The sequence below is a fragment of the Salminus brasiliensis genome, chromosome 9 (assembly GCF_030463535.1).
Source record: "Salminus brasiliensis chromosome 9, fSalBra1.hap2, whole genome shotgun sequence".
NCBI lineage: Eukaryota > Metazoa > Chordata > Actinopteri > Characiformes > Bryconidae > Salminus > Salminus brasiliensis.
In genome coordinates, this window is record NC_132886.1 from 41,932,519 (window position 1) to 41,958,526 (window position 26,008).

The following is a 26,008-nucleotide window of genomic DNA, read 5'->3' on the forward strand; positions in this document are numbered from 1 at the left end:
ACTAACGAGCCCCATTTATATTAATACACTGTGTGTGTGTGTCTGTGTGTGTGTTTACAGACTAAGGACCAGTCTGTGCTCGGGTTCAGTCGTCTATTTCCTGATATCAAAGAGGAAGCTGCCCACGCTCCCATCGTCCACCCCAGGTACAGCTGATTTCCCAGCCTGCACTGGGGCCTCTGCATGCCACACTGGTCTCCTTTCAGTAATCTGTTCTATATTAGTAGCAGAATTAGTGGAATTACAGGGGGCTGGCTCTGGATGGCAGAAGTGGTCAGGATTAATTCTCACGGAACCTCCTGGAGGGAGAAATAGTTTCTGCAGGCAGCGAACAACATGTAGCACCCTTTGAAAAGCATTCTGCAAGGGGCCTTTAGTAAAGGAAACGGTTCTATATATAACAGTGACGACTCAGAACCATTTAATGATTTCCTGGTTTAAATGAGTGTCATACACAGCTGTGTGTGTGTGTGTGTGCATTTGCACATCTGTGTCAGCATTGGGTGCAGCTTAAAGTAGCTGAATGTATATGAATGTATGTTTATATATGTGCAGTGCTGTTTCCGTTCTACCTCCAATACCACGTCCTTCCGAACACACGCATCTAAGGAGCTGAGAAGAGCCTGTGAAGCTGATAGCATGTTTATTTGAGCTGTCTGTGTTTGGCGTTCAGCACCCTAGATGGTTTCTCTGGCTCACACACAGCTGTAGGAGGACGTTTACATCATACAGTGTTATTTCTGGACATAACTAATGTGTGTGTTTGTGTGTTTAACAGCTACTACCTGTACCCGTACGATAAGATGGTGGCGCCTAACGTTTCTCTGCAAAAGGATGGCGAGGTCGGAGCGGAGGTTCTTGGAGCTCTGCTGAAACAGCACTACAGCAGGAAAATACACAACCAGGACAACCAGCCAGGTCAGTACACACACATCTCCATCTTCACCAGGCTCAGCAGGACCTTTTCATTTTATTCCAAGAATTGTTTTGGAACAGGAGTTTTCATTTTTAATTATGAATAGTAATAACGCTCTAAATGTAGGTATTGTGATATACACTATGGAGGCGGAGCTACAGTCTCATTAGAGTGAATATTAATAACGCTCTAAATGTAGGTACTGTGATATACACTATGGAGGCGGAGCTACAGTCTCATTAGAGTGAATATTAATAACGCTCTAAATGTAGGTACTGTGATATACACTGAGGAGGCGGAGCTACAGTCTCTACAGTTATTAGAAATCTGGAAGAGATCCTTGTACTCGCTCTGTGTGTGTCAGCCTCCTCCAGCTTGCTCACTCAGTGTGTGAGAGGAAAGGGTGCCAGACACTTCGTGACTGTGTGTGTGAGGGATTGGTGGAGTGTGTCTCAGCTCTGCAGTCTGCCTGCCCTACATTAAAATTCAGCACTTTCTGAGCCCCTGAGGGAACACGCACTCATACACACTCCCGTTCAGCTTGTTCTTTTACACGCATTCTCGTTCTCCCTCTCCCTGACACACACTGAGCTGTTATAGGTGAGAGAGAGAGAGAGAGAGAGAGAGAGAGAGAGAGAGATATGATTAGCATGTAGAGGAGCACACAGCTCTCAGCTTGTCTGTGTGTTTTCCTCACAGGCAGATGATGAAATTAGTCGCTGCTGTTGTAAGAAAACCTCATGCTTTTCTGTCTGGGGATCTGGGGTCATATGTACACTCACAATAGATGACCAAATGTTTGTGGACACCCCTTCTAATGATTAAACCCAATAGAATAGGACACCATGTGATTTCAGAAGAAACGATGAATGAGCAGGCGTTCCAATAGCGATGCTGTTCCTCTCCTCAGATGATCTGAATAGTCTTCCCACACGTTCCCATCTTCCACTCTTACCTTCCACACATACAGAGAGACACACCCCCACACAGAGAATTAGTCACACAGGCTGTGTACCCACCTCATCCTCCTCTTCCCTCCCACAGATCTCCATGTGTCTCCCTCCTCCGTTGCCGGGGAGGTTAAATCCCGTCGCCCAGTCGAAGCACCCGCCGTTGCCGTGGAGACGGTGTGCGGTAAGGAGGATGATAAGGAGCGAATCGTGCTGGAGATCGTCCAGATGTACAGCAGACAGCAGGAGAAGCTCAATGCTACGCTGCACCGGCAGCTGCAGCTCGAAACGGTCAGAACACTTTACTGTACACACCACACGTTATCCCTCACCCGCCATACCACTACACATCTGTGAAGACTGTGGGACAGGGGGGCAGAGCGAGAGAGAGAGAGGTGCAGTCCTCTAAAATGAGGATGGTCTCTCTCAGTCTCCGTTTAGTTCAGTAAGCTTTATGGGCGTGACCATATTAGAAGGCAGTGTTTCTGAAGCCTCAATGAAATCACAAGAGCAAACATTCATTACTCTCCCCCTCACTGTGTCTCTCTCTGTGTGTGTAGGAGTTGGAGGCAGTGCGTGGCGGAGAGGCGGCCCAGCTGAGGCAGCTGTCGGTGGAGCACAACGAGCTGCAGAGCGAGCTGGAGGCTGTTCACACTGAGCATGCTCAGAAGCTGGGGGAAGTGCGTCAGGAGCAGAGGGACCTGGAGCGCAGACTGGAGCAGCTCAGACAGCAGGGCTGCACCTGTAAACCTAAAGCGCAGGAGGAACAGTACACTTCACAGGTACACAAACTCACACACACACACACACACTCACACACACACAGTTGTTTTAATGCTTGAGTTTAGTATTACTGTAGCTGACCATAACCATACTAATGTTAAATCCAACCCTGTGCTTCGGATTAGCCCCAACTTTCGCCCTCAGAGTCTGAAATGGAAATGTTTCATCTCTCGTAGTTTTTCCCCACAAAATTCTGCGTTAAACAGTCTGATTCAAATTGAGGACCAGAAATGTCCTCTCTAATGCAAATTATGAATGTTATCCTGTCATTGTGAGGACGTTAGGACCTCTAGGGGGTAGTACTACAGAAACACACACAAGTAAAGTCTGGGCCTTGAGACGTGGCCCGGCTGATTTGCACACTGGCCTTGTTGTTTGAGTTTGTAGGTAGGTGTGTGTGTCTGAGAGAGATACAGAGCTACAGATAGCTGCTTCTGCAGAATGGGTCAGATTAAGGAGCTTATCTCTGCCTGTCTGGGTGTGTGTTTAGTCTAACCTTACTTAGTTTAGAACAGCGGTGGTTGATTGTAGTTCAGAATAGCACACCCGTATAGACATTAGTGCGGCATTGGGGGGTTTCTGCCAATACTATGAATCTTAAAGTAGGTGGATGCATTCATTAGAAGGGGTGTCCACAAACATTTGGACATGTGGTATATGTGTCATGACAGTTACTACAAACACTGTTATGTTACTGAACGTAATATTTAATGGCTAATATTTAAACAGCATACCACTGTTATCAGTCATGACATGTTTATGGCATGGTTAATATCAGTGCCCGGTTTAAACCTGGGGGTTTAGAACATGTGATTATCAGGGGAAGATTTTTACCATATGGAGATAAACAAGCTTCCTAATAGGGGCACGGCACCACATCGGCAAGCCCTGAGAAAGAAAAGACATCTATGTACACCTGTGCAGACTGAGTAAATGACTCTCTCTCTCTCTCTCTCTCTCTCTCTCTCTCAGCTGTGTGATCTGCGGTGTCGTCTGGAGCGCGCTGAAGCGGAGCGTCAGGAGCTGCAGGACGAGTTGCGGCGGGAGCGCGAGGCGCGGGAGAAACTGGAGCTCATGATCACTCAGCTGCAGCAGCAGATCATCCAGACCACCAGCAAGACCAGCACGAGTTCACACAGCCAGAACACACTCTCCCCTACTGCCCCAGCGACTACAGCCAGCTAAACACACACACTTGCGTGCCTGCAGCCTGTAAACCCTGCCCCCTCCCTCCATCACCCATTCGAGCAGAATCAGCCCTGGCGGAAACAGGACCGGGGCTTACGAGTGTTGTTTTTCTTCTCATGTTTAAAAATCATTTAACATCATTTAAAACATATATTTTATGTTGTGTCGTGTCGTCCCTCATTCTTACAGTATTTAAAACCTTTGTACGTGTTTTAATTTATAGTTTTGAACTAGTAGGCTCCTTATTAAGGACACAGGAGAAGAGGTTTTACTTCTGGACTGGACTCAAGGCTGTGGGGCAGGATGGAAACTGAATTTAATGCCCCAGAGACACAAAATCAACCTTTAAATGACACTGCAAGCCAGTGCGGTGTGTGTACACCAGCCACAGCAGGAAGACTACACACGCTTTACCTTCTGGGATTTTAAACTTCAACGCAAAATGAAGCGGTCGACAGAGGAAAGGTCCGAAAGTGTGCAAAAAAAAAAAAAAAAGTCAGCAATGTTGAATTGTAGTGCCGAACTTTGGAGCCATTGTGCTTCTTCATGAAGGTGAAAGCAAAACCCAAAGGCTGGAGGACAGAGGGGGCCTCTTTGAGAGGGGCCCGCTGGCTTCAGATGATAATCCTCCTTCTCCCTCCTCCTTTTTTTACCCACCTCCCTCCCTCCCTCCCTCCCTCGGCGCCTGCTGTCTGCTGGTGATTAGACGTTTCCTGGATGTTTTCTTTCCTTTTAGAGCTGCAGGCATGCACGAGCGCGCCCTCTGCTGGACTAAAACAGACAGTGCTTAGCGTTGAGCATCTTCGGTGAATCACAGCTGCATGTGACGTAGATATTTCATCCTTCTGTTTGCTGAGGAACCGTGAGAGCAGAATGTTGCGTACGAGAGTGAAGAGAACCGGCAGCCCCAAATAAACATGGTTTCAATTGAATGAACAGACACACAGCCGGGTGAGGGAGGAGAGGGGAGACTTGAGGGCCTTCAGGGGCCGCATTCACAAAAGAGTCCTGAACAAGCCTTAACCTGGAGGTTAGGGTTGATTGTTCTTGTTGATTTCTCATGATGCTTTACTGTCGTTTTTGCTTTTTACCGGTCACTCGACAGCGGTCTTGCTGTTGGAACATCGGCCTGAATTAAACTGATAGTAGCCTGACCCTGTTTCTGATGGGCTGTGATCAAGAATTCTTAAAAAAAACAATTAAAGACTCAAAAAGAAAGACGAGAAAAGAAGGTTTATAATATAGAGATGAATTATGAGAGATATAATTAAGACAGTAGTGGAGAACCACGTTTAAGGACATTTCTATTCTATATTTCTATTTGTCAGCATGTAATTTTCCCACGTTTTCACTGGAGTGAAATATGATCAGTAATGATAATATAATGTAGTGGTAATCTGATAATGTTAGGGTTAGGATACCTGCATATGCATATACCTTATTATGGCAAGAGTTATATTAAAGCGAGCTGTGCTTTTCTGTTTCCCGTTTTCAAGCTTTTGTGAATGCGGCGCCCCCTGGTGTCCGTCTCCCCGTCAGTGGTGCAGTGGAGCTGTTCTATCAGTAGAGCGGAGGGTGGCAGACAGAAGCAGAGGGTTTTTCTCCTTGTTAGCACGTTGCTGTGAGAGAGGTGGTAGACGACAGCAGCGTCTGCAGCTTCTTCCTGCACCAATCCGCTATGATTTCGGCAGGCAGGCAGGCAGGCAGGCAGGCAGGCAGGCAGGCAGGAGTCCCCGGGTCAGTACTGATCTGCAGAGTGTTTATATACATACATATATATCTCACCCAGTCTGACGGGACGTTTATAAGCTGACAAACCCACAAAAAAACTAAAAAAAAAAAAAGAAAAGAAAGAGTAAAAAAAAGAGTCTTTAATCACCATTACTGTAAATGTGTGCTTTCTGTTTATTCACGAAAAAGAGAAAAAAGAAATTGGTTGGAAATTTATTTAATGTATTAACGAATAGATTTATATACACTTTGTACATACCGTAGTATTTAATATATTAACTATGTCATTATAAAGAATCTTTAAAAGATTATATTGTGAAGCTCACTGGGCCTTTTTTCTATGAGGTGTGAGATGCATGATGGTGTGAGAAAAGGAAAGGGTGAAAAATAATTACATCTGTTTTTATTCTTCTGCTTATTATCATTATTACAGCTATTATTATTATTATTATTATTATTATTATTTAGTGGTTGCCCCTGAGGTTGTTGGGGCTTTTCATGTTTGTTGTTGAAATGTATGTTCACTGTGTTACCATGACAACCGCTCAATTCTCATTTATGAGAAAAAAAAGGTTAATTTGCATTTAACTACTTTTTGTACGAGGAATGCATGCGTTGTGTTAGTGATGCTGCTCAGCTCTTCAAAACATTATTATTATTATTATTATTTACACAATGACAGTCGCTCGCTTTTCTTCTTTCTTTTTCTTTTTTTATTTGGGGTGTATGTAATCCCCTTATTCAGACTCCGCCCACAAGTTTTTTTTTCCCCTCCAAACCTACTGTTGGTCAGGTGGACAAGCTTTACAAGACGCTGGTTAAAAACAAATCTGAAACCGTAGCTCCGCCTCAGTGTATATTGGATATTAATAACACTCTTAATGTTGGTATTGTGATCATCACTGAGGCGGAGCTACAGTCTGTGAATATGAATATTCATTAAGAGGGTTAATAATATTAATATATATAACACTTTTTCAGTGTAGGGTGAAGGAGGTGTTTAGCAGCACTGCATAGACCTTACCTGGCCTTACAACAGCTATGGGGGAAGCCGCGTGTGGGCGGAGCCTGGAGGATGGGGTGGTTGTGATGCTGAAGTGAATCGTGACTATTTTCATTAGAGAGAGAGAGAGAGAGAGACATGCAGAGATGCTCCCTCGTCCATACAGTTAAAGCTGGGGTTCGATTAGTCTCATAAATCAGCTGCTCATTCTTCACTTTCCAGACGAGCTGCTGTCATGTTTACCTGTGTTCTGGACGTTAATGCTGTGTGTGTGAGAGAGAGAGAGAGAGAGAGAGAGAGAGAGCTGAAGCTTCTGAACAAGTCAGTGTTGTCACTCTAAAGGTGTTTTTCACTTTTTTTGAGGTATTTAATGCATTTCTGAAGCTTTCCAGAGTGAACGTTTTTATTTGTACTGAAACTGAGAGTGTAAACTGCTCTTTTGTTTTGTTTTGTTTTGTTTTGTACACAAGGGGGCGCTGTAGGCCGAGCTGTAGAAAAACTCGCCGCACTATTCATGTCCCTCACCTTGCTCTGTTCCTTGTATGTGTATGAGAGGTGTTCAGTAATGCTGAATAAGTGTATAGGCTTGATGATGATGATGATGATGATGATTAGAGTTATTATTACCCTGAGGAAGAAGAATAGACTGCAGACCCTTTTTGCAGCTGAATGCTTTGTATAGAGAAAAGCAGCCCTATAGTGCCACAGTTCAGGCCTCACTGCGGCACGCCGGCTGCGCAGCGCTGTTTAGGGGACAGATATATTACATTATAGTTCAGCCGTTTTTTATGATGTGTGAAACACGACTTATTGGCTAAAAGATGACGTTTTTTTATCGCCATGTTTCTCCAGATCTGAGAAGCGCCATGTGTTTTGATCACGCGGGCGGATGTTTACCGTTTACGGCTGTTGGTAAACATCCCGGAGCGCGCGAGCGATGCATGAAAAACGAGACGCCGCTCTCCTACCTCATGTTGTGATATAAGAACTGTTTTGTAAGCAGACGACGCATCTCTCCAGTTCCTCCCGAGTGACCGATTTCCTAGTTTAAACACACGGACGTGCTTTTAGCCGATACCTCAGCTGTACGTAGTGTTTTCTTTCTTTTCTTTTCTTTCTTTTCTCCTGTTGTTCCACACTTTGTACATATGCCTTGTATAGACAATGAGCTTGGATTCAATTCAAGTAAAGATCTGTAGTGTCGGAAAGCTCGCCGTGTGTCCGGCTGTTTCTTCCTTCTGCAACACAGGCTGTACCGCTGAAGAGGAGGTCCACCCATTCACCAATATTCCTGATTCAGAGCTGATTCAGAGTCGGGGGGTCTGGGGGTCGGTGGCTCTTCTTTGGGCAGCTTGAAAAGCCTTAAAGGGGAACTGAAATGCTCCTTGCCGTTAGGATGGGATGTGGTGCGTACAGTGTAACCTTGTAAGTCGCTCTGGATAAGAGCGTCAGCTAAATGCCATAAATGTAAAGGTGTTCCACGGTTTCTCTTCCAGTCCAGATATGGAAACTAAGCTGCTCGGTTTGAATTCAGTGCTTAGTAATGTCATCAAGACCTACACATGTACATGTATCTGCCCGTTCAGCCTGCAGCACTGTTCGTACTGTATTATTCGTACTGTATGTGCGTGTAGTTTGACCACTGCATTTAATGTGCTGTGCCATGCAGCGTTAAGAACCTGTGACTGGTGTTATTCAGGGCAGGCCGTTATCTCTGCTTCCTCAGAACAGCATCTGTTCTAACGTCATTTCCAGAGCAAGGACTGGGAAACACCAGTGCAGAGAAAACATCAGACCAGGTTACGTCTTCAGTCAAACGCACCACCAGTGTGGAGTCTCAGCTCTTACCTTTACTACTCACTGAGTGCATTCCTTTCTGAAGTGAGCACTCGTACTCCAGCAGAGCTACAGCTGCTTCACGTGTGTAGAGGAACCTCTGTGTGGAGTGTAGGTTCGAGGAAGAACGACTAGACGTCTGCAGGAAAGAGTCTTTATTCTTTTATAAAAGGAATTCAGTTAAAGGAAGTCGTCTCAACGTATTTACAGATTTCCAGCCCTGCTTCTAAACCCTGGGGCAGATTTTTACTGTCTGGACCTGAATCAGTCCTGCTGTGAGCGTCTGCAATAGTTCTCCCTTGTGCAACACAGGCTGAAGAGGAGGTCCACCCACTGACCAAAATTCCTCCATTAATCTGATTTGTGAGCTGAGCTCAGTCAGGGTGTGAAACTGAGCTTCACTGTAGAGAAACTGAGCCACTCTGATCTCTCTACAGTGGAGGTGAATGGAAGCAGGCTTCGGTCGCCATGACTACAACAACACAGATACAGCCCATAATTAATCTCCTACCCAAACCCACCAGTGCAGCTACACGAGTCTTCTGAGTTTTATAATGATGATGATGATGATGATGATGATGGTGAAGGTAAAATAGTGAATAGAGAATCTCAACTAATCCAGTTCTCTTTAGGGACTACTTTCTGTAGCTGCACTACACCCTGCACCCATCACATTTTAATGATCTGATTTTAAAAGCAGGTTCTAGAGCCGAACTCAGGCACTCAGCCGTGTCTCAGGCATCAGCGAAACCCTCCAAACCTCCACTCTCAGTCACTCTGTTAATCTGAACTGTGTCATTATGCAGAGACGTTCCTGACGTTCCTACCTGCCAGGTTCACGACGGGCAGGTTCTCCACCCCTTTGCCTCGTTTGCCCTCTGAATCTCCCTCCTTCTCCAAGCACAGCAAACACGAGCAGCTGGACAGGGTCAGCAGGATGTGGAAGCTGTGCTGGAGACACAGCCACGGCACGTTCATGTCCAAGTAGGCTGGAATCTCCGTCTGGAACGCCAGGAGGAGCACCAGCAGGGCCAGGAAGGAGCCCCAGGTGCTGAGAAAACTCAACAAAGAGTGCCTCAGGTCAGCTGGACCCCGTTCCTCTTTAGGGGGGCAGGAGTAGAGAAAGACGCCAGTCACTGCTACCAGCACCACCGTGGCCACCTGGCTGCTCTGGGAGCCGCCGGTCACTTTGCACTGGAGATGCTGAGGGTCGTCCCCCGTTATCGGGCTGAAATCGGGCCTGCAGAAGACCCAGAAGGCCGCCACACCCCAAAGAACCGCCGTTCCACAGCCGTAGACGAGTCTTCGCGGCCAGAAAACCTCTGCAGTGGACGCTCTACGGTAGCTGTCAAGCCCTATGAGTATAAAAACGGGCCATTGCAGGAGGGCATAGACGGACCCGGCGGCCTGGATCAGGAGGCAGGCGTGATACCTGGTGAAGTGCAAGTCTGAGACGTACAGATCCTCCACAAAGAAAAGCTGAGTGACCGCCACGTCCAGGATGGTGTCAATCAAAGCCAAAGAGATGCAGAAGAAGCCACAGAAGCTCCGCACAACATGGGGCCACTGGATCAGGACCACAGCCCAGTCCAGCGCAGCCTTCAGCCACAGCAGCAGCAGCAGGTTCAGCAATGAAACCTCCATCAGGAGATCTCCAACAGCTCTGGGGAAACGTGTGCACTGCTCCTCGCTTAGAGCCGCCCTTCCAGTGTGTGGACACACCCTGTACAGGAAGAGAAGAGGTGTGTGAACAGGCCCAGCCTAGTTTGAATAGCCACTCAGATCCATCACCTGCTCTCTTCCTTCACGAGCTGCAGTGCCCAGCTCCGGCGACGGGCGAAGGGCGACGGGCGACGGGACAGGTCAGGACGGGACACACCTTCTTCTGCAGACCGCACCGCCGCCGGCAATGCCCGTTTACTTCCTCCAGCACAGCACAACTGCCTTCGCTGTGTTAACCGCGTCACTAGAGTGGACAAAGTAAAGGAAACACAACATGCAAATCTGTACATAGCTAACATTACATGAGCACCAACCAACAGCCGGGCTGCACAGGGAGGCGCGGTGCACCTGCTCCCGAGTCCTGTTTATGTTGACGAGCTGTGAGTGTAAATACGTCCTGTCGTCTACAGACCCTCCCACTGGTCTGGAGCACAGCTGCTGATCATGTGCTGAATCTAACAGATGTCTTTATGATGGTTTACTGATTTCTAATGTGATAAACTCTGAATGTAGAGACGGAGTGAGAAGTCCGTATTGAAGGTCTGACTGAAGGCAGGACGGACCTCTGTACCTGTTCGCTTCGTGTCCTTGGTCGTATTAAGCACAATCCGCCGGGTCACGGCTCTGAAAATGCCCAGCTCTTGTTTTTCTGCAGCCTCGTTCCCCGGTGTGTAAGCGGCTTGCGGCGGCGGGCGATGGCGGGCGTGAGTTTGTGAGGAGGCCGCAGGTAAGGTTTCCCTCTCACGACTCTTCTGTGAAGGTGTTGGTGTTTTCGGTTCTGTCTGAGGGCTTTAGAGATCAGCTCTCCTCTTCACCTCCAGTTGTTTCCTACTAACGGAACAGTCTGCACTGTTGAAACCAGATGTTGAAAATGACTTGCTTCCTCCTTCAGCCTTCCTCTGTCTTATGGGCCTTGAGTACATCGGCTTGCAGCGGTTAGACAGTTGCTCTGAACAGCACGAAGATCGGCGGTTTGAGCAGTTCCTAATTACAGTGGTGACGTGCCTTAGGCCTGATTTGCTGATCAACGTCAGAGAGACTTTGGGTGCCAAGACTTACAACTTAATGAATTCTGGCATATTTCTGGTGTTACATCTTACATAAAAAAAAATGCACAAAAAGAAGAAATAGACATGGACAAAAGTATTGGGACACCTGCTCATTATTCAGTTTCTTCTGAAATTAAGGGTATAAAAGAGCTGATCCTGCTTGTGTTGGAGTAACAGTCTCTACTGTCCAGAAATGAAGACAGCATTGCTGTGAGGAGTTGATTGCATTCAGCAACAAGTGAGCATGAGTGAGTTCAGGATGTTGGATGATTATGATTGATTTCTACCCCTCCTCTAGCCCACGCCTGGCTGTTGATCTGCTCCAGAGAGTTCTGTTCTATTGGCAGTACTTCTCTACAGGGTCTCCTCCTGTTTCTCACGTCATAATGTGGATCTGGCAGTTGTTCTTCTTACTGTAAGGTAGGTACTGTTTTGAAGGTACAAGGTTTTTGCGTGACAGTGATGCATGAGACATATATATATATATTTATATATTATTTAAATTGGGTTCAGGCAGCCGCAGAGGCGACGATTAGCCTGTCAGTCATGTGTCAGCTGTCATTATCGTTATTAGCACTGGGAACCCCGCGGCCGACCTACAGGACCAGGCGGCTGCTTACGTCCTCAGCAGCGATGACGGAGCCGAACCCACGTCTCTGTGCCTCTGGAATTCATGGCATGGAGACTTTGAGAAACTGCTGAAGCTCAAGGCCAAAAGAAAGACACCTAACCGGTTTAGGAGCAGGAGCCGGGACCCATGATTAATCAGTGGGACGTTAGCTGTGTGCACTGCCCGGCTCTGTCCTCCATTCATAGAGAGCGTCGTCATGTAGGAAGTCAGTAGTAAGAGTACTTTAAGTACTGAAGACAGCCTACTGTGATACTTTAGGATTCCTCTGGTTTCACTGGCTACTTAAGCTATGGCCTGTTAGCCCACCGGGACACGCTAGCTGGTGTTAGCTAGTCCTGCACTGGTTCTAATGGCTAATGAAAATGTAGCTTGTAGCCTTTTAGAAATCAAAAACGAAATAAAATCAAATGACTTCTATTTGATTCTACGCAAAACGTGTAGAGGGCTGCTGGGCACGCTCAGTTCCTCCAATGAGGGCTAAATGTCTTATTGTTGTCCTGCAACAACCTTGTATCTTACAAAAGCTAAAGCATTTGATCATTTTGGGGCATTTCTATTGGTCCATTCATCAAATTCTGATACAGTATAATAAAGATTCAGCAGATTCACATTCCGGACAAATGTGGAAAACAGTAGAAATGGAGACTACAGGACGTAGGAGTTTTTGGACGTAGGAGTGGTGACTGAAAACCTGTTCCTCCTGCTCAGGTATAACCTGTTCAAACAGCCGGAACTCACTGAGGAGACGTCCGACCGGTACGAGGAGAAAGACCTGCCTTCACTTCTAAATGAACGTTGTCTTTTTTAGGAAGATTTACTGTGATTCAGTCAGTCAGTCAGTCACAGTGGAAACTCCAGCTGCTGTACCCCAGCAGCAGCCTGTCCGCTATCCCATCAGCTCGGAATCACTGTGAGGCCTAAAGAAGCTGAGAGAGTCTTCTTATGATCGTGATGTGTAGTCTGCAGATAAACAAATGGGGCGGTGGTTTTGACCTGTTGACTTTCTACAAGCTCACTACTCACTACAGTCCACAGGCTACAGTCACGAGGGTCCCCTGATCAATAACCATAACATATGGATCTGATGGCCTTTGACTCTCTATTCTGTCTCCTACTGAACTGGATCTCATTAAGCCTCACTAAGCCTTGCAGGTTGCTCATGCCTGAACCCAGTTTTTACCACTTGCAGCTATATTTAATTTATTCTGGATAAAAAAAGCCGCTTCTCTTTTACATTTAAGTACTTTAGTTTTGAAGTTGATCAGTATCTTATCTGCGCTCCGACCTGTTCAGAGACATACACACGTATTGTGTATCTTCAGTTATTGTGATGTTGTGTTACTGACGAATCACCCGGCGGTTCATGGAATTACCCTTTGGCTCTTCAGGAAGCACGGCACTGTTGTCCAAACAGTATCAGTACCAGCTCAAACAATGGAGTTCAAACAGTGTTTAGAGACGCACCATCTGCTGAGCCGGGGGGAGGCAAAGTTCAAACACTGCACGAGTGCCCCGCCACCACCACCACACCACTGCGTTAACCTTAATGGACTAAACCTGCAGAACGTCCCATTGCAACATCACTAGCCAAATGTGTGTGTAGAAATCCCAGAATTCAGTATATCCCTATATTCCTATGCTATCTGAATCTCCTCTTGGTGGCGTAATAGAGCACTGTTTGGAAGCAGATCAGCTTCCGCTCACTGTGAGAGCTGTTAATGTGATGTAGCTTCCAAACACGGTGGCGGTAGTTTCACACACTACTAATTAATGTAATTAAGTACAAGTACAAGTGGATCAGAAACGTACATGGGGTGAAATCTAGTTCAGTTTGATGGAAACTACCAACAGTTTCAGCTTATATGGTTTCTAATCAGCCATTAACATCTAAACGTGAACAGGTGCATTCGCTCTTACTACAAACATATTAGATAACAGAACGAGCTTGTGTGCACATCACTCATTTAAATATCTCATTTAAATGTGCTTAAATGCAACAAACCTGCATATTAATACAATAAAATCACAACATAAATGACTACAAACTAATAATTAAAGAGTAATAATAATAATGCGATGTATGGTCGTTGTTTGTTTCCCACCCGTATTCTAGCAGCCCTCTGATTGGCGGACTGCCTGCGAGAAGGACCTCTTAGCCAATCAGAGATACAGAAGGGCGGGACATGTCCGGAATACGGGTGGGAGCGACGCTGACAGCCTGAATTTAGCAGCTCGGTTCTGCTAACGGGGAGATAGAGGTGTTTACCGACGTTTTGGGGAAAAGGTTGGAATATTTGAGTAAATTTAGTTGAGATAAGTTGGTTGTGTGTAGCTGAGCTGTCGGTAAGGTGTGTTATGTTAATTCGACCTGGCTGAGGGAGACCGTTAGCCAGCGCTAGCTGTGTAGCGGTAGCTTAGCATAACTAATGAGGCGCTGGCATTAGCGGGCTGATTGGTTATTAGTAGTATTAAATATTATTTTTTATTACTATTATTATTAACTGTGAGTGGTTTTAAAGTGGCCTGGGATAATAATAAGGAGCTGGATTAAAAAAGTAAAATAATTTTGTGAAGATTAAGTTGTCTTATTCGAATTGTCCGTTCCACCTTAAATGGTGCAGCAGTTCCATTCTGGCGCCTGAGGCGCCAGAATGGAACTGCTGCACCATTTAAGGTGGAACGGACAATTCGAATAGGAAGCTGGTTAATAAGGAATTTACTTAACCCTCGTAAGTGCACTTAAATAAATGTGTATTTATAGAGTTAAAGACTACAAATGAAGTAATTATAGGTACCAAAAACTGTTTAGGCTGGTGTTTTTGGCTATATTCCCCATTGAATCCATACCAAATAAATCCAGCGTCCTTTAAATTATTTTATTATCGTTGTGATGTCACAAATCTCCAGCCAATCAGAACAGGGCAGATATGACCATACATCAGTCAGTATAAACTACAAAAATACAAGAAAATCAACTGCTTATTATTGTTGTTTTTGTTTTTTTGGCTTCAGGAGGGCTTTATGGAGGGGCTGGAGGACAGAGGGTCTTCCAGAAAGCTGGAGGCTGAAGGAAGCTGCAGCAGTGCCAGCCGGCCCCCGCGGCACAGGGAGCGGCACGGGAAGTCTCCGAGGAGGCGGAGAGAGGGGAAGAAGTCACACCGGAGAGGGAACGGTCAGGAACAGGTGGGGAACGAGCAGCGGGCCGAGGAGCATGAGGCACCGGGGACGGCAGCGGTGGTCGAGGGGACGAGCGAGAGCTCTCCGAAAAGACTGGATCGCTGCAGGTGAGGCGGCAGATGAATGAATGAAATAAAATCATGTTGACGTTAACATCTGAAGGAAACTACGGAGGAAATATGTAAACATCACGTGCTTGCAGCGTTCAAGAGAGGCTGTAATGACTGTAGTTGAATCAGTTCGGCGTTGAAATCTGATGCGGCTCCAGGGAGAATTCCCCCTTTAACGTCCAGGTGGACGTGTCCCACTCCTGCACACAGTCTGCAGCGCTGCTCGGAGCGGATAAGGATCTGATGAGTGATCCGTGTCTTTTCTGTTCCAGACGAGCTCATTTTCTACACGGACCCTATCCCACCACCCACTTCGGACCCAAAGCCTGCGTCCTCCCCAACCCCACCTCAGTCATGTGAGTCACATCAAGCCCACTAAAACTCTGATGAGGTTTTCTCTGCTGCATTTGTGTGACGTCTCACACACACACACACACACACACACACACGCACGCACGCGCGCACGCACATTAATTATTTAGTATTAATTAAGCGACCGACTGAGCAAGTGCAAGAATGACAGAGTGAGTGAGAGCAAGTCAGTGCGTGAGTGAGCGCGTAGGTCAGCGAGTGAGAGCGTGTGCGAGTGAGAGAGTGTGCGAGCGCAAGTCAGCGAGTGAGAGAGCGTGCGAGCGCAAGTCAGCGAGTGAGAGAGCGTGCGAGCGCAAGTCAGCGAGTGAGAGAGCGTGCGAGCGCGTAGGTGAGAGAGCGTGCGAGTGCAAGTCAGCGAGTGCGAGAGTGTGCGAGTGCAAGTCAGCGAGTGCGAGAGTGTGCGAGTGAGAGAGTGTGCGAGTGAGAGAGCGTGCGAGTGAGAGAGCGTGCGAGTGCAAGTCTGCGAGTGAGAGAGCGTGCGAGTGAGAGAGTGTGCGAGTGCGAGTGAGAGAGTGCGAGTGCGAGTGAGAGAGTGCGAGTGCGAGCGAGTGAGAGAGTGTGCGAGTGAGAGAGTGTGCGAGTGAGAGAGTGTGCGAGTGAGAGAGTGTGCGAGTGCGAGTCAGCGAGTGAGAGAGTGTGCGAGTGCGAGTCAGCGAGTGCGAGAGTGTGCGAGTGTGCGAGTGTGCGAGTGTGCGAGTGTGCGAGTGTGCGAGTGTGCGAGTGTGCGAGTGCAAGTGTGTGCGAGTGTGCGAGTGCAAGTGTGTGCGAGTGTGTGCGAGTGCAAGTGTGTGCGAGTGCAAGTGTGTGCGAGTGCAAGTGTGTGCGAGTGCAAGTGTGTGCGAGTGCAAGTGTGTGCGAGTGCAAGTGTGTGCGAGTGAGAGAGCGTGCGAGTGAGAGAGCGTGCGAGTGCGAGTCTGCGAGTGAGAGAGCGTGCGAGTGCGAGTCTGCGAGTGAGAGAGCGTGCGAGTGCAAGTCTGCGAGTGAGAGAGTGTGCGAGTGCGAGTGAGAGAGTGTGCGAGTGAGAGAGTGCGAGAGTGCGCGAGTGAGAGAGTGCGCGAGTGAGAGAGTGCGCGAGTGAGAGAGTGCGCGAGTGAGAGAGTGTGCGAGTGAGAGAGTGTGCGAGTGCGAGAGTGTGCGAGTGCGAGAGTGTGCGAGTGCAAGTGTGTGCGAGTGTGCGAGTGTGCGAGTGCAAGTGTGTGCGAGTGCAAGTGTGTGCGAGTGCAAGTGTGTGCGAGTGCAAGTGTGTGCGAGTGCAAGTGTGTGCGAGTGCAAGTGTGTGCGAGTGCAAGTGTGTGCGAGTGCAAGTGTGTGCGAGTGCAAGTGTGTGCGAGTGCAAGTGTGTGCGAGTGCAAGTGTGTGCGAGTGTCCTCCTGCGGTTTGTTCCTTGATGAAAGGGGCAGAGAACTTTACCACAGTAATCAGCTCAGAGCAGCTCAGCTCCTTCATTCAGGATCAGAGTCCATATAGAAACCTCAAACCTCAAATTTCCTCACCTGATTTACCATCATTAAGCCCTGATTTACCAAACCAGGTGTTGATCTGAGGAGAACTCTGGAGATGTTCTAATGATTAACACCGTGATTGAGAACCACCACCACTTATTTCTGAGGGGACTGATCCCTCATTCCTGTAAGTGGTTTCTGGTAGTGTCCAGAGTGTTCTGTGTGGATTGAGAATGGTCTGTTTGAACTCATCCAGGCACATCCAGGACCCGGCCAGCCAGCGGCTGACGTGGAGCAAACCCCCGCTGAACGTGCTGGTGATCCGCAAGGTCAGAGACGAGGGTCTGCTGGAGCCTTTTAAGGAGCTGTGCAGGTTCCTGGTGGAGGTAGGAGGGGGATCACAGAGCAGCCATGCAGCGTTTTCCCCTGACTCACTGTGAAACACCTGCACTCGACTGGACTCGTTCGTACAGTTACCGTTTCAGAACTTTAGTGGAGAGGTCAGAACTGTGGGCTGTTATGAGGGATGTGCTATTTAATGAACTGCTCCTATAAACCATCACCCTACATCAGCGCCACCTTAAACCATCACCCTACATCAGCGCCACCTTAAACCATCACCCTACATCAGCGCCACCTTAAACCATCACCCTACATCAGCGCCACCTTAAACCATCACCCTACATCAGCGCCACCTTAAACCATCACCCTACATCAGCGCCACCTTAAACCATCACCCTGAATCAGCGCCACCTTAAACCATCACCCTGAATCAGCGCCACCTTAAACCATCACCCTGAATCAGCGCCACCTTAAACCATCACCCTGAATCAGCGCCACCTTAAACCATCACCCTGAATCAGCGCCACCTTAAACCATCACCCTGAATCAGCTCCACCTTAACTCAACACTTCAGGACCATGCTGATGCTCCACTGACTGAAACAGGGAGAAGGGCATCTCAGTCATTCCCACTCCGGGCCGGAACACTGCTGCTGCTACTGCACTATGGAGGTTTGGTGGTGGAGCTGCAGGAGGAGAACCTCTCTCCAGAACTGCTGTGTAACACTGCAGAACCCATAGAGTCATATTAGTGTAAAATCCTGTAGTATTACTCTACCACCTCCGCCCACATGCTGCTCCACCTTCAGATCAAGCTTCTGGAGCTCACACTGTCCAGAAAAGAGGGTCTACATCAGGTCCTTTAGTGTGAGAAAGCAGGAATTTTGACTAGGGATGGACATACAGGTGCATTTTAATCTGAACTGATCAGGCTAGTGTTCAGAGCACCACCTGGTGTCCTAAAAGACTCATTACAGACCTTAACAGTAAAAATTAGTTCAGAGTCTGCAGTGTGGCGCCATTGTAACACAAATGCTATAGAAACCCAAATCTCAGCACACTCACCCACTATAAACCAGTTAGATCACACCAGTAGACCAACAGCCCTCAGTCCAGAGTGTGTCCCAACACAAGCTGTGAGTGCACGCATTTGCACATCTGTCACCTGTCTGGAACGTACAGGTCCAGTAAGTAATAATCCACCCCAGGGTTTTGCTCCAGCTGCTTGGGCAGCTCTGCTGCAGCTCAGCTGAAAGTCCTACTGAAATTGCACTCAGTAGAGGGGCTCATCAGCTGCAGGTAATCAGGCCTTTCTCTGATTAGCCCGGACTCGGTAATCACACACAGCTCCTGAAAGAAAGAGAGATTTGTTTAAATGATCCAACAACAAAACAGCAGCACAAACCAATCAAACAGAACAGGCTACAAAACCCTAAACAGACACACACAGACACACACAATCACTTACAAGACCAAACAAGAGTCTGCACAAACAAAGGGGTACTTATACAGAGACTAACAAGGGACACCTGGGACTAACAAGGGGGCGTGGCTACAGAGGAGGTACAGGTGGTGAAAACTAATGAACAGGTGGGGCTAGAACAGACGAGACAAACAGAGCCATGTGCTTGAGAGCTCATGGAGAGACAGAACAGAGGCAGGCATGATAACTAACTTGTCTAGTCCCTGTAGAGAAGAAGTACTGCCAATAGAATAGGACCCTCTGGAGCAGATCAACATCATGACCCTATTGGCTCCATGCTGCCTAATAATGCAGGTGTGGGCTAGAGGGGTATAATAAAGCCCCCCAGCATTGAGGAGCTGTGGAGCAGTGGAGGAGCTGTGTTCTCTGGAGTGATGGTGGAGGAGCTCCATCCAGTACTTTTGGGTGGGATAAGTTGGGGATGATGAGGTGGGGTGGTGATCATCATCCAACATCCTGACCATGTGTCTCTAATTTTGCTTTTTTGTTCCAATTATTTAATGGTGAATGGACCAATAGAAATGCTCCAAAATTACATGCAATAAAATATTTTTCAATGATTTTTATCTCAAGTTTCCTCCTGTTAAGCTGCGGTTTGTGAAGTGTGTGTGTGTGTGTGTGTGTGTGTGTGTGTGTGTGTGTGTGTGTGTGTATTAGACTTGTAAAGTTTTGCTGATTTCTGTGCAGAACTGAATTCAGTGCTCTGCTAATTTGTGTTTGAGTGCAGGAAAAGAGGTTGATGGTATACGTGGAGAAGAAGGTGGTGGAGGACGGTGCTCTCATGGCAGACGTGACGTTCTCCAGCATCCGCAAGCAGCTGTGCACCTTCAGAGAGGGTAACACTACACACAGCCTTGATTAGTGTTAAAGGAGGAGTTCAGTGTCCTGATTGATCTCTGATTTCAGATTCAGTCGATCGGACGTGTTCGGTATCTGACCTTGAGCCTAACACTGCCCCTAGAGGCCCTTGAGTTTGGAACCATTACAGCACTAATATTTAGTATGATGTTTTGATCATAAATGCAGTGTGTGTCTAATGTGTGTGTGTGTGTGTGTGTGTGTTTGTCCTGCAGGGTTTGACGATATCTCAGACTGTATAGATCTGATCATCTGTTTGGGTGGAGACGGCACGCTGCTCTACGCTTCATCCCTTTTCCAGGTGAGTCAGAAGCTGAAGCTGAGGGGTATTTTTACAGACCCAGTCAAGAATCACGGCGAGTGTGTAGGAGTGTGTTGTAAAGGTGAGTGTGTGTCTCTCTATCTACAGGGCAGTGTTCCCCCGGTCATGGCCTTCCACCTGGGCTCGCTGGGCTTCCTCACACCCTTCAAGTTTGAGTCCTACAGGACTGAGGTGGACAAAGTATTTGAAGGTACAGCGCCTTTCTCAAACACACACACACACACATAGACACACACAGTCCTGAGCCAACGTAGTTAAACTACCTCACATCTGATAAAGCTGTTTTGTGAAGTATATGCTTGTTTTTGTCTGGATTCTGCAGATGAGCATCAAATACCTGGTGTGGAGGTTCTATTGATGTTGTGTCTGTATGCATGTGTGTGTGTGTGTGTGTGTGTGTGTGTGTGTGTGTGTGTGTGTGTGTTTTAGGTAACGCAGCCATTGTCCTGCGCAGCCGTCTGAAGGTGAAGGTGGGGAAGGGTTTGTTCCCACGAAAGGATCAGCTCTCCAAACCTGAGGAGAATGGATCTGGCCATCAGAACCACATCAGCACAGAGATGGGCAAAATCACACTGCAGCTGCAGGTGAAACGCACACACACACACACACACACACACACACACACACACACACACACACACACACACAGAGGTCAGTATTTGCAAAACAAATATGGGCTCTTTGTCCCGCGCCGGTGCTCATTTCAGGAGAATTATTTGTCCTACCTTCAGCCAGCTGTTGTCACTGTTGTACATTAGCTGCTGGCGTAGTATTAGTATTATTATTATCATCATATTATAACGTGCCATTATTAGAGCGAGTAGCTCAGAATTTCCTAGAAAAGTTTAGTTACACATCAGGAGATGGCGGCTTAACACACTTAACGGGTGTTCAGGGTTTAAAGGGTTTCATTAGTTTTCTAGTTGCAGTTTTTAGTATGTATGTAAAACATCTCACCCCAAAGTTGACCTACATTTGTGTGTGTGTGTGTGTGTGTGTGTGTGTGTGTAGGTGCTGAACGAGGTGGTGGTGGACAGGGGACCCTCTTCTTACCTGTCGAATGTTGACCTGTACCTGGATGGCCGCCTCATCACGTCCGTGCAGGGTGATGGTGAGTTCGGAGCTCAGCTCTGACCTAACACTGGAGCTCTACTGGATCAGATTTACCACAGTAGGTCCACTAATGGATTCTGTGAGTGATTGGATTGGCTGAGCCACAGCAGAAGAACTTTTCCCCCTAAACGTCCAAAGTAGAGATGGACTGATGGCACGTTAAGCTTTCCGCATCATTGTGCAGGGAAGGTTCTGCATTGTCTCCAAGTTCCAGGTTTGGAGGATTAACTTGGGAGTTCTGGCTGAGGCAGCCTCTCTCAAAGTCCATTAAAATGCAGTTGAATGTAACAGGAGCTCCAAATGGTCCAGTGGACTACTGCGCTGTGACTATGATCTGAGCCTGATAAGTCTGTTCACACATATGAAAGTATGCCATACTACAGAAGCCTTGGGTGGTCCAGTAAAATTGTTGTTGCGGGAAGATTGTGGGTTCAAATCCCAGGGTATGCTGTTTGTCTTCAGCAACTGTAGCTTTGTTTTAGCTAGCTGTGCTTGCTCTTTCACAAAGTCTGTTATAATACATACAAGTATGCAATATGGCAGGAGCTCAGAGTGGGCTAGTGAAATACGGCACTGCTGCTGTAAACTGAAGATTGTGGGTTCAAATCCTGGAGCATGTAGTTTGCTGCAGTCTTATTTAAGCTAACTGTGCTGTCTCTAAAAGGCATATTAAATACATACAAGAGAGCAATGACTTAGGAGCGGTCTAGTGTGATAAGACACTGAAGGTTGTTGGTTCACATCTGCATGTATGCTTCAGCAGCTGTAGTATGCTTTTAGCTAGCTGTGCTCTCTGAAAGTCCGTTCAAATATACATACAAGTAGGCAGTGCCACATGGGCCTTGGGTGGTCCAGTGCAATAAGGTTCAAATCCCAGATCATGTAGTTTGCTGCAGTCTGCTATTAGCTAGCTGTGTTCTCCCTCTCAAAGGCTGATGAGTGATGCCTTAAAAGCTTTGGGTAGGGTAAAGCACTGGTGTTGTGATTTGAAGGTTGTTGGTTAAATTCCACAGTTATGCTTCACAGCAGCTGTGATATGTTTTAGCTAGCCATGCTCTCTCAAAGTCTGATGAAATGCATACAAGTATGCTGTGCTACAGGAGCCCTGGGTGGCCCATTGGAATTAGGCGCTTATGCTGTGAGCTGAAGGTTGTAGGTTCAAATTCCTGGGTTTGCTTCAGCAGCTGCAGTGTGATTTTAGCTAGCTCTTCTCTTTCTGCTTGCTTGATCTCTCTCTCTCTCTCACTCTCTCGCTCTTAAAGGATGTTTAAATACATACAAGATTGCTGTGTGCTAGGAGCCCTGTGTGGTCTGGTGGTATAAGGCACTGGTGCTGTGAGTTGAAAATTGTAAGGGGTGAGGTAAGGGTGCACGTGTTTGTCACTGTACTGTGTTCAGCGAAATGTGTTCAAATACTGCAGCATGCAGTCCATTTGTTCTAGCTGTGCTCTCAAAGAATGTTTAAATACATACAAGTATGAAACATTGTGGAAGCCCTGGGTGGTCCAGTGGAGTAAGGGACTTGTGCTGTGAGCGGAAGGTTGTGGGTTCAAATACCTTCCATACCTTCCAATACCTTTGCTTCAGCAGCTGCACTATGCTTTTATCATCCTCCTCTTTTTCTTTCTCTCGCTCTCTCTCTCTCAAAGAAAGTTTAAATACATACAAGTATGCCACATCGTGGGAGCCCTAGTGGGTTAAGGCCATGGTGTTGTGATCTAAAGGTTGTAGGTTCAAATCCCATGTTGTGGTTCAGCAGCTCTTGAATGCTTTTTAGCGAGCTGTGCTCTCTCAAAGTCTGTTCAAATGCATACACGTATGCCTCCCTGCAGGAGTGCTTGGTGGTCCAGTGGACTAAGACACGTGTTCTGTGAGCCGGAAGTTGTGGGTTCAAATACCAGCGTTTCCTTCGGTAGCTGTTTTCTTTTAGCTAGTGTTTTTTTTTTTTTGTTCCCTCACGTTCGCTCTCTCGCTCTCTCTCAAGGCATGTTTAAATGCATACAAGTATGTCGTTTGTACAAGGATCTTGGTGGGGTAGTGGGATAAAGCCCTTGTGCTGTGAAGTGAAGGTTGCAGGTTCAAATCCTGCATCATGCAGTCTGATTTTATCTAGCTGTTTTCTCTCTCAAAGCATGTTTAAATACATACAAGTATGCCTTGAGCTTTGTGCCCTGGGTAGCCTAGTGCGTTAATGCCTTGGTGTAGTGGTCTCAAGGTTGTAGGTTCAAATCTCATGGTGTGCAGCAGCTGTAGAATGCTTTTTAGCTAGCTTTGTTCTCTCAAAGTCTGTTCAAATACCCATACAATGATGTGTGCAAGAAGCCCCGGATGGTGCAGTGGACTAAGAGATGTGTGCTGAGAGTGGAAGGTTGTGGGTTCAAATACCAGGGTTTGCTTCAGCAGCTGCACTATGCTTTTATCTGGCTCTTCTCTTGTTTCTCTCTCTCTTTATCTCAAAGGATGTTTAAATACATAGAAGTATGGGGTTAGCTGTAAGCCCTGAATGGTGTAGTGGGATAAGGCACTTGTGCTGTGTGGGGAAGGTTGCAGGTTCAAGTATTGCATCATGCAGTCTGATTTTGTCTAGCTGTTCGCTCTCTCTCAAAGAAAGTTTTAATACATACAAGTATACCACCTCCTGGGAGCCCTGGGTGGCCTAGTGGGTTAAGGCCTTGTTGTTGTGATCTGAAGGTTGCAGGTTCAAATCCCATGGTGTGCAGCAGTGGTAGAATGCTTTTTAGCTAGCTTTGTTCTCCCATAGTGTGTTCAAATACCCATACAATGATGTGTGCAAGAAGCCCAGGATGGTGCAGTGGACTAAGACATGTGTGCTGAGAGTGGAAGGTTGTGGGTTCAAATTCCAGGGTTTGCAGCAGCTGCACTATGATTTTATCTAGCTCTTCTCTTGTTTCTCTCTCTCTCTCTTTCTCTCAAAGAAAGTTTAAAGTCATACAAGTATACCACATCCTAGGAGCCCTGGTTGGCCTAGTGGGTTAAGGCCTTGTTGTTGTGATCTGAAGGTTGCAGGTTCAAATCCTATGGTGTGCAGAAGCGGTAGAATCCTTTTTAGCTAGTTTTGTTCTCAAAGTCTGTTCAAATACCCATGCAATGATGTTGCTTGCCAGTAGCCTTGGATGGTGCAGTGGGCTAAGGCATGTGTGCTCAGAGTGGAAGGTCGTGGGTTCAAATACCAGGGTTTGCAGCAGCTGCACTATGATTTTATCTTGCTCTTCTCTTGTTTCTCTCTCTCTCTTTCTCTCAAAGAAAGTTTAAAGACATACAAGTATGCCACACCCAGGGAGCCCTGAGTGGCCTAGTGGGTTAAGGCCTTGTTGTTATGATCTAAAGGTTGCAGGTTCAAATCCCATGGTGTGCTGGAGCTGTAGAATGATTTTTAGCTAGCTTTGTTCTCAAAGTCTGTTCAAATACCCATGCAATGATACTGTGTACAAGAAGCCTTGGATGGTGCAGTGGGTTAAGGCACTTGTTCTGTGAGCTGAAGGTTGTTGGTTTGAGTCCTGGGTGAGGTGGTTGGGTGTTGTCTTATTTAAAAGTTTTTCAAAGTCTGTATAGAATATTTACATGACTGTTTAATCAACTTAGTAAGGTTAGACTTGATTAGACAGTTCCTCAAGGTCCTGTATGTTCTTTGGGGAACTGTTTAACCATGTCTAGCTGCCAAGCTGATTGAACAGTCAGATCACATGTCTAGGTTAGGATGGCTTACCTGATGTAGGAGGGCCCTCCCCCTGTGCCACCATCCCACCTGTCTGCCAGGGGGGCTCCCTCTAGCTGCAGCTACTGATGGCAAGCAGTCTGACCCAGGCCTCATACCAGCAGTCTTCAGATTAGATCAGAGCAGCTGCCTCTCATCCTGCCTGACTTTGAGGGGGAGCACAGCTGGACAAAATCAGACAGCAGGTGGCACACAGCATGCCCTTGGGTTTGAACCCACAATCCTCACATCACAGTGGCAGTGCTTTGTTCCACTGCACCACCCAGGGGGGCCCTCTTATATGGCACATTTGTATGTATTTGAGCAGACTTTAAGAGAGAGCACAGTTGACTAAAATGAGACATGAACTGCTGATTGCAAGCAGCATGCCCTGGGATTTGAACACACAGTCCTCAGAACACAGCACACTCATAGCAACAGCGCCTTATCCCACTGGACCACCAAGATCCTGCAAAGTTATGTATACTTGTATGTATTTGAACAGACTTTAAGAGAGAGCAGTGCTGACTAAAATCACATACCAACTGCATGTTTTGGGATTTGAACTCAGACTCCTCAGATCAGAGATAATGCACCTTAGTCCGCTGGACTACTTGGAAGTCTTTGTACCCAGAAACCTTGCATATATTTTAGGAGACTTTAAGAAAGTCACAGCTAGCCTAAAACATTTAGATGTGCACGCTCTGGGATTTGAACCCACAATCCCAAGATCACAGCAACAGCTCCCTAGACCACTGGACTACTTGAAAGCCATGTTTGAGGGTAATTTTTGCATGTATTTGAACAGACTTTGAGAGAGAACAGCTAGCTAAAACCACATGCCAACAGCACGCTGCAGGATTTGAACTAACAACCATAAAGACACAGCAACAGCGCCTTAGACCACTGGACTACTCAGAACCCTGTCTGCCTGACACATTTGCATGTATTTGAACAGACTTTAGGAGAGACCAAAGCTAGCTGAAAAAGATTAAAGCAGAAGGCACAGGGATTTCAACCCACAACCCTAAGAAGACAACAACAGCGCTTTAGCCCACTGGACTACTTGGAACCCTCTGTGCAAAACATATTTGCACGTATTTGAACATACTTTAGGAGAGAACACAGCTAGCAGAAAAAGATTAAAGCAGACGACACCGGGATTTGAACCCACAACCCTAAAAAGACAACAACAACAGCGCTTTAGCCCACTGGACTGCTTGGAACCTTTTACGCACAACATATTTGCACGTATTTGAACATACA

At 46.9% G+C, this 26,008-nt stretch overlaps 3 protein-coding genes across 4 annotated transcripts in view; 2 read left to right on the plus strand and 1 right to left on the minus strand.

The window, feature by feature from the left end:
- Positions 1-7,782, plus strand: part of skila (SKI-like proto-oncogene a) — a 26,421-nt gene extending 18,639 nt beyond the window's left edge. For both annotated transcript variants that reach the window (XM_072688541.1, XM_072688542.1), the window contains exons 4-8: positions 61-146; positions 779-918; positions 1,961-2,157; positions 2,427-2,648; positions 3,622-7,782. In XM_072688541.1, coding sequence (XP_072544642.1) covers positions 61-146; positions 779-918; positions 1,961-2,157; positions 2,427-2,648; positions 3,622-3,834 — 858 coding nt within the window. In that variant the 3' untranslated portion in view covers positions 3,835-7,782. The remainder of the gene's footprint in view (positions 1-60; positions 147-778; positions 919-1,960; positions 2,158-2,426; positions 2,649-3,621) is intronic.
- A 1,252-nt stretch (positions 7,783-9,034) lies between these two features.
- Positions 9,035-10,051, minus strand: gpr160 (G protein-coupled receptor 160). The gene has a single exon (XM_072687043.1). The coding sequence runs from the start codon at positions 10,049-10,051 to the stop codon at positions 9,206-9,208; it is 846 nt and encodes a 281-aa protein (XP_072543144.1). The 3' UTR covers positions 9,035-9,205.
- A 1,516-nt stretch (positions 10,052-11,567) lies between these two features.
- The window catches only part of nadkb (NAD kinase b), a 71,606-nt gene continuing 57,165 nt past the window's right edge, over positions 11,568-26,008 (plus strand). Inside the window, 9 exon segments of the mRNA XM_072688543.1 lie at positions 11,568-11,598; positions 14,822-15,093; positions 15,369-15,452; positions 17,167-17,296; positions 19,462-19,570; positions 19,808-19,893; positions 20,002-20,104; positions 20,344-20,498; positions 20,926-21,025. Coding sequence (XP_072544644.1) covers positions 14,831-15,093; positions 15,369-15,452; positions 17,167-17,296; positions 19,462-19,570; positions 19,808-19,893; positions 20,002-20,104; positions 20,344-20,498; positions 20,926-21,025 — 1,030 coding nt within the window. The 5' untranslated portion in view covers positions 11,568-11,598; positions 14,822-14,830.

Bases quoted from the DNA above. Each gene is read 5' to 3' on its own strand.
- gpr160 (XM_072687043.1), bottom strand. From the start codon at position 10,051: ATGGAGGTTTCATTGCTGAACCTGCTGCTGCTGCTGTGGCTGAAGGCT.